Genomic DNA, 18,211 nt, shown 5'->3' with positions numbered 1-18,211 from the left:
TGGAGGATGAGTAAGGTTTGAATGTGTAGAATTGGGATGGAATATATCTCAGGTCCAGGGGGCAACATGATTAAAGGCTGGAGACTTAAGAGTATACAAGCAGCGTTTTATTAGACTTAGTTTCAGTATAACCTGTTTGATTTTTAGGGTTTTGTTTGTTAAATTATAAAGGCAGTCTGGGGCATTTAAAGCTAAGGAAACGTTTCCTCTTTGATTAGAAAATGAAAATGTAGTTGTACAACATGATACCTAAGTTTTATGCAAACTTCTGATTTAGCCTGTGTTGCATTCATGCATTCCATATAATTTTATCTGTTTTAATGTGGAAATGAAAGCAAAGGATTTTTCCCCCCTTAGATTTAACTTGGTGCCTCATTCTTTTTCCTGAGAGGTGGAATGAGTTGAGTCTACGTGTGACTCTGTTTTGGCTGAGGTGCAAGTTTGCAAAGATATGAAAGAGCTTTCTTCACTTTCTGTGACTCCCTGCCACTATTTACTGGTAAATATTTGTATACCATAATTTATTTTAAAAACAATCAAACATCCTTTCCCCAGCACACACCAGACTAGCAATACTCTTAAGTTTTAGATGTTTGACATTTCATTCTACTCCCCTCCTCCCCTTTTAAATGCTTGTTTAGAGAATTAATTATGAACAAATCCTTCAGCTTTTTGAATTACCCCTTGGATTTTCTTCTCAGTTTTTGAATTAGAATGTAGGTCTTGCAGTGGATATATTAAGATGACACATATCCTTGGGTTTTAATAAATCAACCAGTGCTTTATATTAAATGTTAAAAGGCTGCTAAATCATATTAACATGTCATCAGCTGATTATTTCATATTGATGCTTTGTACCTTCTCCTTAGAACTCTTGAATTCCACATTGCCACCTTTGGAATATGAAAAGAAAAGTTTCATAGATATATTAGTGGGTACTTTTTCCAGATTAAAATATAATAGTAAACCCCATGGATCAAGTGGTAAAGTGTAAGTTTTCATTCAAAATAAATGTGAACGATACCCTTAGCTATTTTCGTCTAATAGCAAATAAATATTTTTATTGAGAGGTAGGAAGTATGTTGAATTTGTGAACAGCAAAACAAGCCTAACGTATGGGTTTTATTAGCTACATATTCAAAGAATTGAAATATACATTAGAGTGATTTTTAAATAAAACACAGTATTTTTCTGTTTTAAGTAGGTTTTGTGATAAAAAGAGAAGATGGAAAACAGGAAAAGCATCATCATTCCCTTGGATGTGACTATCTTCAAAAAGTACCCAAACTGTTGACTTAACCCTGAGTGTATTCCTACTTGAGGTCAAATTTACTTTTCTTCTCATTTCTCTCCCTTTGCCATTGAAAGTGTGGTTCTCTGCTCTGATCAGCAGGCTGGGTATCACCTGGGAGCTTGTTAGACATGCAGAGTCTTGCATCCCAGCATTGGCCCTACACATAAACTCTCCATTTTGAACAAGATCTCCGTACATTAGTTTGAGGAGCAAGCCCTGCTCTGTCTTGTGACTTTGCTGTACCAAAATGTCACTAGCCTCACCTGGACCAGCTGATTTCCTAACAGGTTACTGGTCAGTAACGTAATGACTTCTAGGTGCCTGGATCTTGACTTTCTTGTGATGCTGTTCTCTATTGAGTAAGCAAACAGAAAAAGCTTGTGTTGCTATGGGATTTTTAATGCTACTCTTTTGGGAGAGTGAAGTTTGGGAAGACACTAGATAACATTATCTAATAACATTACTATTCATTTATGTAATAAATGAGCTTAACATGTATGTACTTGGCTAACTTTTTCTTTTATTTTTTCTTATGTAATCTATTGCAGCTGCAATGTTTTGCTTCTCAGGTAATGTTTGGAAATTTATGAAGAAGGGCAGTTTTCAAGATTTTGTTTTATTGAAGGATAGAAATGAATCTTTAAAAAATTGAGAAAATTCTTCATATAGGCAATGGAAAGTAGCATTCAGACAATACGTAAAACCTTTTTCCTTATTTGTCAACCCTTGTTGTTTTGCTTTGGGTTTTGGCCACTTACATTTGCTTTGAGAATGCTTCTAAAAAACTTAAATTGTTTTTTATTTACAACAGAATATATCTGTCACTTCATCATTGTGGATATCATCTGCTCCACTAATCTGATTGCTTTTGATCGTAAAGTAAAAAAGGTTTCTGGACATTTTACACACATTATTAAAATGTTTGCCAGATGTGTTGGGAAACATGCATTAGGTACTGTATGTTTAAGCTTGTAACATTTTGACATTGAAACTCCTAATTCCCCTGAACTTTGATGATAAAGTCAGAATTCCTAACCACTGTAAGGGGAAACACAGCAGAGGGCAATGCTGTTAAAATCAGATAATTTATTGTATGTGGCTTGCTACAATTTATTGGCATAGACTAAGCTAAGCATAGCATTTAATTACATGATGAAATTATCATGCAAAGATAACATACTTAGTTTTATTTTATGCATTTTGTTCAGTACAACTAACAAAACACAAGATTGCTGAGGTGTACTTCTTGTGGATGGTGGGGGGATGGGCAGAAAAGGTGGATTTGTATATAATGTTTAAAATATGAAAAGTGTAAGATTTTGGTATTTTCTGGCATAATTAAATAAAAATGATTATTCAAGAGATTAGGTTCTACTTTAGCTTAAAAAAATAAATTGAGCACCTACCCTGTGCGTGATAATGGTGTTGGGTGTTAGGGATACAAGATGAATTAAGATGTGATCTCAGACAGGGAGGATGGGAGTTTACCAGCAATTTTTCTTTTGTTTAGCTGTACCTTCTGAATGTTTATAATGAACATATCTTATGTAATAAAAAAAATACAGGAGTTCCTATTTAAAAAGCCTTGTTCCACCCTTACCCATCTGATATATTGGAGGAAGAGAGTACAGTTATAGATGATTTTACTGTAAGAAGGTTGGTGCTAAGACAGATGTGTTCATTGAGTGCTGATGATCTCTCCTTTGTGGAGAAAGAAAGGGCAGTAACTTCAACCTAGCTGTTCAAGAAAGGTTTCTTGGAGAAAACAGTGGCTCTTATATAATAATTATTAAAGAAAAATGGGAAGCCCAGGCCAGGCAGAGGGACGGATAAGCGCAGAGAGTGTGAAACATGGTGTGTGTTGGGAAATTTCAGTAGTTTGGTAGCAGATGAGAGATTGGTTGGTGGGGCTTATGAAGGGTCTGTTATTCAGCAGTTTGTGCTCATGAAGGGTTTGAAACAGGAGAGTAACTCTGTTTTTATACTTGTAAAAAATATTTAGCTTTCCTCCACTTAATTCTAATCTAAATATATAATAAAATGGGTAATTTTAGTAGGAATCGATATAATTTTCTTTTAACAGCAGGAGTTGAGATACTAAAGGAAATGTGACTTTTCTGCTTTTCTCCATCATGTAGAAAGGTTTCTGTAAGTGGCACTCTGCTAGTCCTGTAGCATGAGCTCTACTGATATAATCTGGTCTAATCTGAAAGGAACCAAGAGACCTGTCTGGCCAGCTTCCTGTTGGGCTCTAATAATTTTACATCTATGTGGGCCTTTGTCTCTTCTCTTGCCACTGGCAGTGTCTGCTTCAGCTCAGATCTAAAGTTCTGCATTGGTGCAGTTCTAAAGACAGTTTTATTGATGTCTTGAGCCTCATCCTTCTTGACCCTGGTGCCCAAGGTTTGGTGGTGATTTCATGTTCTGTGTTAGGGTTGGAAGTGGAGCGTACTAGCTGGGTGCTAATAGGCTTTCTTGGCCTTGGTGTTGTCTTTTTGTGGGAGGGCTTAAACTAAAAATCTCTCCATCTTGCCTCTAGCTAGCAATCCTGCCTCTTAAAAAAGATAAACAACTTTGAAAGTGATTTAGAACTGTCTCTTCCTTCTGTCTTACTCTGAAATCTTTTCCCTTTTAGCAAGTAGTCTCCTTGTTCAACGTGTTTTCAAAAGGTTGGTAGGCAAGGTATTATTAGTTGCCGCATCGGAATACTTCACACTGTGTCCTTTGTTTAATCTTGTTTCCTTTTTAAAACTGGCTTAGATAAGGTGGCTTAGGTGATTTGGAGTCTTTTTGCACCAGGTCATGAATTTTCCCCCATGCCAAAGGAAACTTGTGACCTCTCTTCCCCTAGTTAGTGCACCTATTCATGTTTTACCCTTTGTCATACCTACTCTCTCCTCATCTGTTGTTAGGGTCACACAGTTTCCCTGATGAGGGTTTGGGACCATTTCTTCCCGTCACCTGATTTTCAAGACACACACAGTTCTGCTTTCCTTTATCTGAAGGTTCTCAGCAACTTCCTACTTTCCAGATTCCTGCTTTTTGCAAGATTCTTCCCTAGACACAAGACACAAGATCATTTGTTTTTAGTCATCAAATGGTTCATTAAATCAAGAGTTAAAAATACCCTATGCATGTACCAATTGTCTCCTACTTTTTTTCTCCTTTTTTTCATTTTCCGTGGTCCTGCTGGCTTCTCTCCTTTAGGGTTCATGATCTAATATCTGCGGATATTTGATTGTTTGGTATATGATTAACTGATGTTAGTGGCTATGCAGTGGTGTTTGATGCTTTAATGTTAATGAGTAAAATTGAGTAGTAACATGTGACTTATTTCAGATAGGCATATTTTATGTATAAAGTGGCTTGGTTAAAATTGACCCCATATAATGTGGCATAGCTTTATATAGAAATATAATAAAATCATGGTAAAAATAATTCAAGGAATGTATGACAGGGTTTTTGCTGCTGATGAAATAAGTTTTCAGTCTCTGGCTGGTTCAAGGATATAAGATGAATTTACATTATTTTTTGTTGTATTTTATTTAAATTAAATTGGTTGGGATCACCTTATGTTCCTCCACCATTTATTACCTTTGTCTCTGTATCCTTTAGAGCAGAGATACCCTGCAGTTCTTGTATTTCTAGACAGTCTTATCTCTTTAAAAAATCTTCTTTCTTCAAACACTCAGTATTAAACTAACATGTGTATTGGCTCTGTTACTTGTAATAACCAGAGTTAATATACTGAATTTCAGTGGTTTTAAATTATGTGCATATTTTTTTATTGGAAACACAACTTGTGATATTTAAAAGTACACATAAATGTCCAAACATTTCATTGAAAGATGTGAAAACAGGCTTCTAGGGTCTGAGTCACTGCTGGGTTCTGGGCATGAACTTATAGGTAGGGAGCTGCTTTTGTTTTTTAAATAAGGACAAAGTTTATTTATTCTTTTTAATTTTATTTATTGATTTTTGGCTGCGTTGGGTCTTCATTGCTTTGCGCGGGCTTTCTCTAGTTGCAGTGAGCGGGGGCTATTCCTCGTTGCGGTGCGCGGACTTCTCATTGTTGTGGCTTCTCTTGTTGCGGAGCACGGGCTCTCGGCACGTGGACTTCAGTAGTTGCAGCATGTGGGCTCAGTAGTTGTGGCTCGCAGGCTCTAGAGCACAGGCTCAGTAGTTGTGGTGCACGGGCTTAGTTGCTCCGAGGCATGTGGGATCTTCCCGGGCCAGGGCTCGAACCCATGTCCCCTGCATTGGCAGGTGGATTCTTAACCACTGTGCCACCAGGGAAGTCCCGGGGAGCTGCTTTTGTACTCCAAGTAGTAGCACGCTTGGCAGAGAAGCTGTCAGGGAAACTATTGCTCAGGAAGAGGAGTTTGGGGTGGGGTGTGTGTGTGTGTGTGTGTGTGTGTTTATGTGTGTGTGTGTGTGTGTGTGTGTAGTGGGGAAGAAGTTTGTAGGAAATTTATAGCAAGCATATTGAAGACACTTTGATTACCATTTAAAATATTTTCCTATATATATATTATCCCTATAATAACAGGTTGTGTTTCTAATATCATTACTGTAAAATGTGAAAGTTTTTTTTTTTTAATCCCCATTTGATAGTTTTCCCCAGAGCCACTGTTAACAGTTTGTGTATCCTTTCTGTTGTTTTCTATGTATTTTTACATTAAATGTGAAGTATAGTTTTATGTGGTTTACATAAATGACATTTTAAAATATATCCTGGAGATAATTTTTTGTCAATTCACATAGAGTTACTCATTTCTTTTAGCTGATTTGTAGTATTCAGAAAAACAGTGATAGAATCATCTCTTGGGTCCTTGAGTTGCCATCAGTGTTGCAGCAAACATCTTTGTGCTGGTGCTGTGTTTCTCTAGGATGCCTTGATGCCTTAAAGTGGAATTACATATAGATAGATACATTTAGATAGATGTTGCCAGATCACCCTCTTAGAAGTGTGTGCTTGTATCAAGTGAGTATGAAAGTACTAATTTGTCCCATTTTATAGCCTACTTGAGTCCCCAAGTGTCTTAGATGTGAGTTTTTTTAAGATAATAACTTGATATCTCATTGCTTAAGCATTTAGTAACAGTTATTGGTTTTACAAATCCTTTTGAAATAAAGTAGGATGAATACGGGGACATTGTTTATTAAGGGTCATTCCTTCTATGTACAGTTGTGTGGGACATATTTTAACTTTTTTACAGGATCAGTCCATGTTTAAAGGTTATCACAGAAGGGAAATTTAACATGTCCTTCAAGTTAATTTGCTGTTATGTAAACTTTATAATCAGGAAATAACATTTGGAGAAAATCCCTCATTTTGCAATTTGACTTCCTTTTATTTGGTCTTTATAGCATACATAGAACAAATTAGTATTCTCTTAAGATGATTATTTGCACATAGATGACATTTATTTTGTCACAGATCATCTAAGTTCTTCATATATTTACTTCACACATGTTGCCATGTATAAGCGGTGACTCCTCCTGTTCTTTCTGATGGGTGCTTCCTTCCTGGAGATGGCAGGATTAACGTTGATGCTGGGCTTGCCTGCCATTCACAGGGATGGAATCATGGTATGGTGGGAAAGAGTTGGGAAGATTCAGATTTAAACCTCAAAGTGATGTGACTTTTTTGAGCTAGTTGCTGAACCTCTGGGAGGTTCCGTTTTCTCTATGTGTAAAATAGGATTGACAGTTCCTGTTATGGGGGTTTTTGTAAAGAGTGGAAATTCTGTGTATTAAGTACCTGAACATAGAAGGTACTCAATAGCTTGTAACCATTAACAGTCTTTTGACAACCTGCTTTAGAATGCTTTAGGAAGCAATTTTAGGATGAATTTTAGGATGAATTTTAGGAGAAAAAGGAAGTTCTCCTAATTTGCAACAGAGCCACTTTGGCATACCCAGTGAATGGTGGAATAGTAATAATTGGAAACATTTGTGAGTGCTGGCCACTTTATAATTAAAAACAAACTGTTTTTGCCAAACTATTGTGTCTCCTAGTAGAGCAGTTTATTTTAGATAACATTTTATTAGTTCTAAGTCTTGTTTAAAAAAAGATTGCTTCTAAAGATGCAGACGTAGAGAATGGACTTGAGGACACGGGGAGGGGGAAGGGTAAGCTGGGACCAAGTGAGAGAGTGGCATTGACGTATATACACTACCAAATGTAAAATAGATAGCTAGTGGGAAGCAGCCGCATAGCACAGGGAGATCAGCTCGGTGCTTTGTGACCACCTAGAGGGGTGGGATAGGGAGGGTGGGAGGGAGACGCAAGAGGGAGGGGATATAGGGATATATGTATATGTACAGCTGATTCACTTTGTTATAAAGCAGAAAGTAACACGCCATTGTAAAGCAATTATACTCCAAATAAGATGTTAAAAAAAAAAAAGATTGCTTCTATTTCTGGCAATATGGAGGATTAGAAATGCTTACTGATACAGTTCAACTAAACATGCTAGATGATATAGCACACATATACATATGCACATGTTTTGTATTATATATTAAAATATACATAAATCTTAAAATACATATAAATCTTTTAAATAAGTAGCTGAGCTGGTGGGAGAGTAAAGGAATTTTTATGAGGCTGCGGTCAGTTAATGCTGTAAATTTGATGTGCGCCCTGAAAGTACCTGCCAATTCCTGGTAGCCTGGAGCCTGAGTTTTGATAGTCTCTGAACATGGGGCACAGGAGATAAAGGCTGAGGCCAGAGCAGTGTAAAAAGACAAATGGAAGGCCTGTGGATAATATAAGGACTCTCAAAGGGCAACATCCTCCCAGGAGGAACCATCAAAAAGAATTCTTAATCATAATATCATACTTGTACTCTTCTGAGGCCAGAATTCATACTATCTGTGTGGCTTAAAGAAAAAAAAAGGAGAAGTTTGAAGTGGATTGATAGTGAATCCAGCAGAAGAGAACACATATTTCTGGAAGAATTCTCTTTAAAGCAAGGACTCTTAAGCTTCCCTGCAGGCAGAGTCCCAAGAATATGAGCTCATACTCTAATATAAATGAACATATAATCTATTCTAAGTGAGAGTCAGATAAACTACATAAACTCTCAAAGATTGCAGATATTAGAATTACCCTATAGAATATAAAATCAACATGTTTGCTGTATAGAAGTAAATTAAGAAGAGACTGAGAATACGATGTAGGATCAAGAGAATCAAAATTCACTAGACAGATTTGCAAAAGATCCAAATCTTCTATAAATAATACACACATAGTAATTTAAATTAAAAAAACAGATTGATTAAACAGATTAGACACAGTGAAAGGGAGGGAAGCTAGACCTGAGGAGACCAAGATTAAAAATAGAAAATAAAGGTTAAGAGATGTGGAGGGATAGAATGAAATGTCTAACATGTTGAATCAGAATCTCAGAAAAATGATAATAGGATGGAGGATACATAATTCAAAGATAAAATTACTGAGTCCTATCTATCCAAAACTGGTGAAGTATCCAAATCCTCAGACATAGGAAGCCAATGAATACTAAATCAGATAAATAAAAGGAAATTCATACTTAGAGACATGATAACAAAACTGCAGAATATTGAAGACTTTGGGGGTAGAAGAAGTAATTACAGAGAAAAGACATATAACTCAGAAAGGCATGGCAGACATATGGCTCACATTTTAACAGAAGATAGTATGATGATATGCTCAAAGTGATGAGAAAAAAATCATCAACCTAGAATTCAAGGTATCATCATTCAAGAATTAATGCAAAATAAAGACATTTTCAACTAAAAGAATAACTAAAGGTGTAACCGTTCTGTGTATTTTACTGTTTTGTGAGTTGGGAAGAGGAAAGGAAGAAAAGTCAGGTGGTAGGGGAAGAGCAGTGAGGTGACTAGGAGGTTATTTGTGATTTAACCTCCCCATGAGCCCCAGAATACTTAGTAAATTCCATTAAAAAATTAAGAAACACTTTGTGTGAGTTGATTGCTTCTGATGACTGATAAAAGCTGGATTTGGTTGTCTTTGCAGTTTGTAAGGCTGAATGCTGATGTCGATGTTATGGTGAATTGAGGAGTAGGAACTCAGACCCTGGGGGCAGGTGGATGGCTGTGAACACTCTTAAGGCTATGATTTTGGGGTTCAGACCAGGTTTAATGAGTTCTCCCAGGAGAAAGGGATGCCCTGGCTGACAAATGTTAAGAAAAAAAGTCATCTTAAGTTTGCTATTTGGAATAGAATCCCATTCACAGCAAGTTACATAGTCAAGACCAGTCTACTTGCTCATTGTTTACTAGACTATGCCCCAGAGTTAGTGCAAACAGCTGCATTTCTGAATATATTTTTATCTCTGTAAATTTTCTTTTTGAATAGTCTTTCATAAGCTTTGATGGAAAGCTAGCTTAAATTGTTACTGTATGTATCTACTTTCATCAGAGTGGCTACAGTGAAGTGAGATGGTAGTCTAGGATTGGTTAAAATCTTAAGAACAGAGCAGGGTTCTTAGACCAGGGCCAAAATCTTAAACTTTTCAGTTGAGGTCACTGTGATGAAAACAATCTGCATTTTGACTACTCTTTGGATGTTATTAAAGTATCCATACAATTGTTTGTTCATTTGTGAATTATGGACATAATAAAATGCCCATAAAAGCTGTATCTCCTAGAGACTTCAATAGAGATTTGTATGGAATATGAAAATAATTTGAATTCATGTTTTCGGTGTTTTCTTGTTTTCTTTTGAATGGAAATAAAAGCCAATGTTACCATGATGTGTTTGATAACTTACTGTGGGTGAAGACTTAGAGACTGAGCCTCTAAGCTCTCCCTTTATGTCTTTAATCCCTGTCTGTCGAAGTCAGAGCCAGACTTCTTTGGCTGATCTTAAACTGGATAAAATATCTGTTTACATATTCAGAATAAACAACTAAAACCATTTTGTTTTCAACTAATGAAATCACCCTGTGAATGAATCAGAGGTGTTCGAAGCCATTACGTGAGTCTGGTTTTTATGATTTTTGTGGCACAATCTACAGTGAATACTCTGAACATGGAGTTTCAGTGAAACTTTTAACTTGCTTGGCTTTGAGAACATTTCTGTGATCATCGTCATGTTGGCTTGATGGGACTTGACAATCCTTAAAATTGGCTTTTATTAACTTTAGGCTCTTCAATATAACTTATTGAAACTAGTCATAAAATGTACAGAACTCTGCTCAAATTATCTGATTTAAAACAAGGATTTGTATTGACCTTTCAGTAGCCAAGTAGTTGGGAAGGCTAAAAGTGATTTATTTTTCTTGTTTTACATAGATTAAACCCAGGATAATTATCAAGTTTCATTACGTAAATCCTGTTTGGCACAGGAAGTTGGAATATTCTCTTTCTTAGGAATGTATCTGATTATAAAAAAGACTATCATAATTCTTGGTGGAGTCAGCATCAGTATCTGTGTAGGAAGTCTCCACTCTCCTACTTAACTCTCAGTTGCCAAACGTACACACATGACTTTCTGATACGTGTTTTAGGAGTCTTTTCTCCTCTCTGAATCAGGGGAACCAAATTCCTTTTGAACGAAGTAGGGTGTAATAAGTAAGATACTTAAGAACCTGGTTCCTCTTGGTTTTGTTCTTAAGTGCAATAGAATTAGTTTTCGTAAGCATGCTGTGATTTTTAGGTAGAAAGATGATACCTAGATGTTTATAGGCTATAATAGTGAAAGATCTGGCTCATCAGGTACAGGACTGTCCGTGCACAGTGTGAAAATAAATGTCAAACAAAAGCACTTACTCTGGTGGGAAATCTAAGGCAAGATGCTAAAATAACACTTTAAAATTTTTGAATTTATTTCTTAAAAAGTAGTCAACTTGTGAGTGTTCCAAAGGAGGTATTCATTACTGCTGTTCAGGGACAAACCCTTCAAGTGGAAAATAAAACTTAAATAAATCATGGTTACAGAAGTTTTTATGTAATAAAGTCAGGCCATTTATGCCAGTTATGGCTTGTCATGTATTACTTCAGAAATGCTTGGCAAGTTTGTTCTCAGTGACTCATTACCCATCCTAAAAGTATCAATAAAATGATGCTGAGTAGAAATTGGACCTCAGACCCTCCTAGGACTCTAACTGCCGCCTGCCCCACCCTTCTGATTTCTGAAGGTAAGGGGAGGGAGCTGTGTACACTGGGGAGGTAAGGAGATCTATGAAATAAAAAATATTCTTTGGGCTTCCCTGGTGGCGCAGTGGTTGAGAGTCTGCCTGCCGATGCAGGGGACACGGGTTCGTGCCCCAGTCCGGGAAGATCCCACATGCTGCGGAGCGGCTAGGCCTGTGAGCCATGGCCACTGAGCCTGTGCGTCCGGAGGCTGTGCTCCGCAATGGGAGAGGCCACAACAGTGAGAGGCTCGCGTACCGCCAAAAAAAAAAAAATTCTTGGTTTCTAGGAGAGAAAATTAATGTTTCTTTTCTTTCTCTTCTAGATTGTCCTTTTACTCGGGCCACTCTTCGTTCTCCATGTACTGCATGATGTTCGTGGCAGTAAGTACTTTGTGTCTGTTGATGGTGGCATACGTGCTGCCTGCACTTTATGTGTTCAGCTTTGGTGTCCTCTCCTGTAAGACCCCTCTGACATTCTCATCGGCTTCACTTCTCAGTCAGCTGTAAGCCATTGCTGGCTGCACTAAGTTCAGAGGAGAAATGGATGCCTGTGCTCCTGCCAAAGCCAGTTACGATTGTTTGAAACAGCTTTTGTCCTTCATTTAGAGGAAGCAGACAGGCGCGTTGTATAGCAAGCTGCAAATTGGGAACCTTCAGGATAATAGGGAGTCTTTACTCCTGAAGCAGACAAGTGGTGGAGGACACTTGTCACTTTTCTGACAATGGTAGAGGCCTAAACAGATAACCATCAAATCTGCAAGCCTGGTGCTAAGAATTAGGTGACGTGTCCCCTTACTTTGGGACGTATTTTCTGAAGAGGTTTTCTGGAACATACAAACAGCTTCTGTGTAATCCCAGCAGGTCACTGCTCTGAAATACAGGCCAAGGTGACTGCTGCCCCTCACGACCTCACCTTGACGAGAGCCCTGGCGTCGTCTGCACGGCATGGTGCTGAGCAGCCCGGCCTTCCCTGAGGGCTGCTGGGGTGAGGAGTTTGGTTTATTGCACGTGAAGGCAGCTGTTGTTGCTCCTATTTGAGCAGGTTTTATTTTCCTTCCACTTTGTGAAACATTTCCCAGACTGCTTTCCATGGGACTAGAAAGGTTCTAACTTCAGGGAGAGCCAGTTGCTGCTTCAGGAGCTTGTCATCTGTACAGTCCCCCGATGGCGATTCTAATTGCACTTGCATTATACAAAGTCCACAGTGAAGAGTTAGAGGAGACTGGCACCCATATTTTGCATATCAAACTAGAGATGAATGTGTAGTGAGAGTAATTAGTGGAAGACCAGGCTTTAGGGCACACACAAGGGGTCTTTAAATGTCAATTTAATTGACTTTTATAATGTCTTCTGTGTCTGTGTGTCTCTCTGTATGTATAAAATTATCAAAATTTGGTGGGAAAAGAAGGGAGAGGAGAAGATCTCTACCTTAACAGATCAGCTTTAATTTTTGTCTTGATTTTCTTTGTAAGTGGATTTTTTATATAGTTGTGCTGTGTAAATTTGCTGTTTCCCATTCCCCTTCCCCCTCTGATCACATTAAGTGCTATATGATATTAAATTCATGACATGGATTAAAGATTCACGATGTGTATTGTTAAGAGTAGCCTGCTGGGAGTTATTTGGCTTCATTTAGAGAGAATTTAACATCAGTTTTACCAAATCTTCCTTTTATTTGAAAAAAAAATGCCAAAAAATGAAAGAATGTAAAATTTATAAAACGTAAAAATGGCAGATGTGTTATATAAAGTTCAAACCCAAACTTCAAAACCTTTTCAATAGAGCTAATTTTTGGCTTCTTCAACATTTCTGCAAATTGCAAGGCTTTCATCTTATGTTAATTTTGTGAGGAAGCAACAGGGTACCGATTGAGCAGAATTTAGAGTTTCCTTTTTAAAATATTCACCCAAATGTTTCTGAAAATGTGCCATGGGAAATGTGACTTATTTGACGGTAGTAACAGCAAATACTGTTCTAGCAATCTCTGTTCATTTATCTTTTTAGGAAAAATTAACAAGTTTTCTAAAGGGAGCCACCATATTTTTTTCTCTTTAAACAGGACATGGGGAGTGGGGGAGAAGGGGAAGGCTGACAATGGCTAGAGCTATTAATATATCCTGAGAACTTTTCCCAAAGCAAAGTTTGTGTCTATACTGAACGGCTTTTGAATGTTTGTAGGCCCCAGAGCCAGACATCACCAGGGCTACTTTTGTGGTTTGTTATTCCCTCACCTGTGTGTCAGTATATTTAAGTCCCTCTTTATGAGAGAGAACTAAGAATCTGAGGTTTGGTTGATATTGATGATGATGTGCATTTACACTACTCTTAAATTTTGACTCCTTCTGAAAGCTCCCATGAAGTAGGAGAGGAGGGATGATTGCCACCCTTTCACAGTCATAGATGGGGAAATAGGGGCCTTGGGAGGAGGCCACTAAGGTCTACAAGCTCTCTGGGAATCTCTTGTTAATCAGGCTCCCTTGCTTTGTTGACTACTTGAGCTGGACCCTAGTCCAGTTATTTTGAAGAAGGTCAGGTGATGCAGATCTCTGAAAATAAAATGGTGACATATAACTTCCACTGTTTTGTTTTTATAAATTTATTTATTTTATTATAAATTTATTTATTTTATTATTTTTTTGGGGGCTGATTTGGGTCTTTGTTGCTGCACATGGGCTTTTCTCTGTTTGCGGCGAGCAGGGGCTACTCTTCGTTGTGGTGCGCGGGCTTCTCATTGTGGTGGCTTCTTGTGGAGCATGGGCTCTAGGCACGCGGGCTTCAGTAGTTGCGGCATGCAGGCTCAGTAGTTGCGGCACGTGGGCTCAGTAGTTGTGGCTCGCAGGCTCTAGAGCGCAGGCTCAGTAGTTGTGGTGCATGGGCTTAGTTGCTCCGCGGTATGTGGGGTCTTCCTGGACCAGGGATCGAACCCATGTCCCCTGCATTGGCAAGCAGATTCTTAACCACTGCGCCACCAGGGAAGCCCTCCACCCACTGTTTTTAATTTCAAAGAATATTCTCAGCTGTATCATACTCCATGCCTTATATTTATTTTTGCTCTTCTTCTTTGCTCCTTTGACCCTTCTTAAAATATCTGTATATTCACTCAAATAGAAACTTTTACTGAGCTCTTTTGTGAAATATGAAATTAACGCATAGAGGGTGAAATTATAGAGGGCCTCGATGGCCAGCCCACTCTGTGGACACCCAGGAGCAAACGAGGAGGCAAATTAGGGCTGTAAGCAGAGGGCAGATTACCTCAACTCTATAGTTCGGTGGTTGGGTCAGTATCAGCTATTTAGATGTAAAGGTATAATGCAAAAGAAAAAGCTCAAATAGGTTTGTCATAGACCAAGAAATTTCTGGAGAAGCAAGCAGACCAGAGCAGCCATGCACTGGGTTTCACTGACTCAGAGCAGTGGAAATATTTAGTTGATGTGGATGTAGGCTCCAGCTTTTATTTCAGCCACTGAACACACAGATGTCTCCTTGCCTTCCAGCGTTCACATTTATATACCACACTTAACCACTATGCCCCCACCCCAGATTCCTTAGGCAATGACTCGCCTTGCTCCCCTAGGCATCTTGGCATCATGCGTCAGTCCCAGATTCAGGTGGAGATGTAGTCATTTAAATCCTCTCTGAGGACAGTCTTTGATAGCCAGAACTTCCCTGTCAATTCCTGACACCCAGAAATTAACTTCTGGTTAAAAATGTCTCTTAAAGAAAATACCCGACCATTGTTCTCCTCAGGCAGGGAGCCGAGCCCTGCACACTTTACAGTGCCTGGAGTTAGACGTATGAAAACCACCTATGTTGGCGGCAGCGCAGGGTAGGGTTGCATGTAGCCAGTTGATGTGCTTAGTGACTCCCCTGGAGTTTGGCCACATGCCAAAGATTCCAAATTTACTTGATTGTTCAGGAAAAGAGGAATGGGATGAGACTGTCCTTTTTTCAGTACAGTAAGGAATACACTAAAGTACTTTTCCCAGCACTGTCATATTGAGACTGTAACCCCAGAGTGTTTATATCACTGCCTGTTATGAAATTTCTATATAAAACACTACAACAGGAACCCAAGTACCTCTCAGTGTCAGTGCTTCAGCTTGGCTTCCCTCCCTGCCACAGAATGCCTTGTATCTGGGCCTTGCCCCCATCTCTGTGTTTAGATAGTGCTTGCCCCCATCTCTGTCTTACTCAGACCCTCTGACACCACCTACTTTCCTCAGCATTTGTACAGTCCCTCATCTGGCATTGACCGTACACTACCTAGCACTGTTGATATTTCATGAAGATGTTTCTCAAACTGTGAATTAATGTGAGCATTGGGCAAAGGGCCCATAAACTACATGAATCCTGCCTAATTTTAAGGTAGGATTTGAGATTTAAATTCAGGAACTCTGTGAATCCTAAATATGGTAAAATTAAAGTCTAGAGAAGAATAAACTGAGGCCTGCCTTGCAGTGCTCTCCTGGCCAGGTCTCTCATCAGATGAAGGTGGAACAATACAATGTGCCTCGCTTGGTATTAGAAGCAATGTTTCAAAATAAGGAGACCAAGGTATATTTCTTTGTGTTGAGCATGCTGTTGCTAGTCTAATTCAGGGGTTGGCAGATTTTTTCAGTCACAGGTCAGATAATATTTAGGCTTTGTAAGCCAGGTGCAATCTCAGTCGCATATTCTTCTTTTTCAAACAGCCCTTTAAAAATGTGAAAATAATCCCTTGACTGTGGTTGAAAATGGGGGGGGGGAACCCTCTTATTTTTTTTAATATGATTTTTAAATTTTTATTTATTTTATTTACTTATTTTTGGCTGCATTGGGTCTTCATTGCTGTGCGTGGGCCTTCTGTAGTTGCGGCGAGTGGGGGCTACTCTTCTTTGCAGTGCACGGGCTTCTCATCGCGGTGGCTTCTCTTGTTGTGGAGCATGGGCTCTAGGCATGCGGGCTTCAGTAGTTGTGGCGCGCAGGCTTCAGTAGTTGTGGCTCGTGGGCTCTAGAGTGCAGGCTCAGTAGTTGTGGCGCAAGGGCTTAGTTGCTCCGCAGCATGTGGGATCTTCCCGGACCAGGGCTTGAACCCGTGTCCCCTGCATTGGCAGGCGGATTCTTAACCACTGCACCACCAGGGAAGCCAGAAACCGTCTTATTTTAAGAGTAAAGTACAGTCATACCTTATTTTATTGTGCTTCACTTTATCACACTTCACAGATAGTACGTTCTTTGTAAACTGAAGATTTGTGGCAACCCTGCACCAAGCAAGTCTATGGGTGCCATTTTTCCAATAGCATTTGCTCACTTCATGTCTCTGTATCACATTTTGGTAATTCTCAAAATATTTCAGACTTTTTCATTATTACTGTTATATCTGTTATGGTTATTGTGGTCAGTGATCTTTGATATTACTGTTGCAAAAATATTACAACTCGCTGAAGGCTCAGATGATGGTTAGCATTTTTTAGCAAAGTATTTTTAAGTTAAGGTATGTACTCTTTTTAAGACAAAATGCTACTGCACACTTTAATGGACTGTACAGTATAGCGTAAACATAACTTGTATATGCACTGGGAAACCAGAAAATTCATGTGACTCTCTTTATTGTGATATTCACTCTACTGCAGTGGTCTGAAGCCAAACCCACAATATCTCCAAGGTATGCCTGTATTAAGAGACTTTATGAGGCAATAGCATTTTATAGTTAAGTGTTACAAGGTCAGTCTCGGAAAGGCAAAATAAAAATAAACCAGCTTCAAAAAATACCTTGTTCAACAATCAGATTTTAAAAATGAGGTTGTACAACTAGATCCTTTAATGGAAGCTAAATGTTTTTTTTTCTTCAGAAGTTTTAGACAACAAAAGAAAGGTGATATCCTACTCTTCAGTGATAATAAAATAATGGAAGAATGTTTATGTAGTGTCATAGACATTGAGTTTCCTTACTTTTTAAAAAAGTGTAATTTTTTACACAAAAGGAAAAATGTGTACAGCTTCTTTTTTCCAGAGTGGTCCTGTGCACTGGGAAGTCCTCACTGTTTATTCTGACGTCATCTTTGTGACCCATATCGTGAGGCTCTTCATAAAGTGACCCACAAGTGTTAGCTTCTCTGTGTTTTGGGGGAGGCCTCTCTGCACTTGCCAGTGAAGCATTTGCTGCCTGCACGGTGGAGCTTCTTCCTACAACGCTCCTCTCTGGGCTTGAATATCTAGTTATTTTGAGCAAATTGACTCCTGTCCTTTTTGCCCGAAAGAATAAAAACATTGCCTTTATGAATCTCTAGTAATATCCCAGCTAAGCAGCTTTTCTTTCTTTAAAAATATCAGGCATAGTAGCTTATTTTCAACCCATTTTCAGTAGGTTTTACTTTGCTAAGAGAGATTGGACACTTTATCCTGCATTGAGCTGTAAGATTTACATGGGGTTTTCCTGACCAGAAGCCCTACCTGGAAGAGTGGCATTTGCTCATTTTGGAGGCAAAAACTACCCCTGAAACCTTCCTTTTCACGAAGGCCAGTGGTGAGGCCTGGTTTCAGTGAGAGCGTTCGTTGGAGGATATTGGTGGAGTGTGGCGACAAGGCTAATTCTCTTCAAACTAGTTTCTGCTTTCTGAAACTGGGCTCTGCAGTCAGTGGTTGTAACTGATTTGCTCTGAGCTCTTGATTTGACTCACTGGTCAGGTTCAAGACAGGGAGGGATAGACAGACCTCACTGCAGTCTCCTTTGGGCCTTGAGGTTAACGCTCTCTCCCTATCACATCCTCCTGTGGTATTTGTCTCTCCT

General features: G+C 38.8%; 1 protein-coding gene across 10 annotated transcripts in view; it reads left to right on the top strand.

Annotated features, from left to right (window-relative positions):
• Positions 1–18,211, top strand: part of PLPP1 (phospholipid phosphatase 1) — a 116,294-nt gene that overhangs the window by 91,443 nt on the left and 6,640 nt on the right. For 7 of the 10 annotated variants that reach the window (XM_089908859.1, XM_089908857.1, XM_089908858.1 and 4 more), the window contains one exon: positions 11,766–11,823. The exons of 1 other annotated variant lie outside the window; for it this stretch is intronic. In XM_089908859.1, the coding sequence (XP_089764985.1) occupies positions 11,766–11,823 (58 nt within the window). Of the gene's footprint in view, positions 1–11,765; positions 11,824–12,300; positions 12,428–18,211 lie in introns of all 10 variants that reach the window. 2 more of the 10 variants (XR_016392648.1, XR_016392647.1) reach the window with 2 other exon arrangements.

The sequence above is a fragment of the Delphinapterus leucas genome, chromosome 3, assembly GCF_059928025.1.
Source record: "Delphinapterus leucas isolate spDelLeu-1000000601 "Yukka" chromosome 3, BTC_Dleu_Yukka2, whole genome shotgun sequence".
Taxonomy (NCBI): Eukaryota; Metazoa; Chordata; class Mammalia; order Artiodactyla; family Monodontidae; genus Delphinapterus; species Delphinapterus leucas.
The sequence above is the reverse complement of the archived record's forward strand: the minus strand, read 5'-3'. Positions and strand labels throughout refer to the sequence as shown.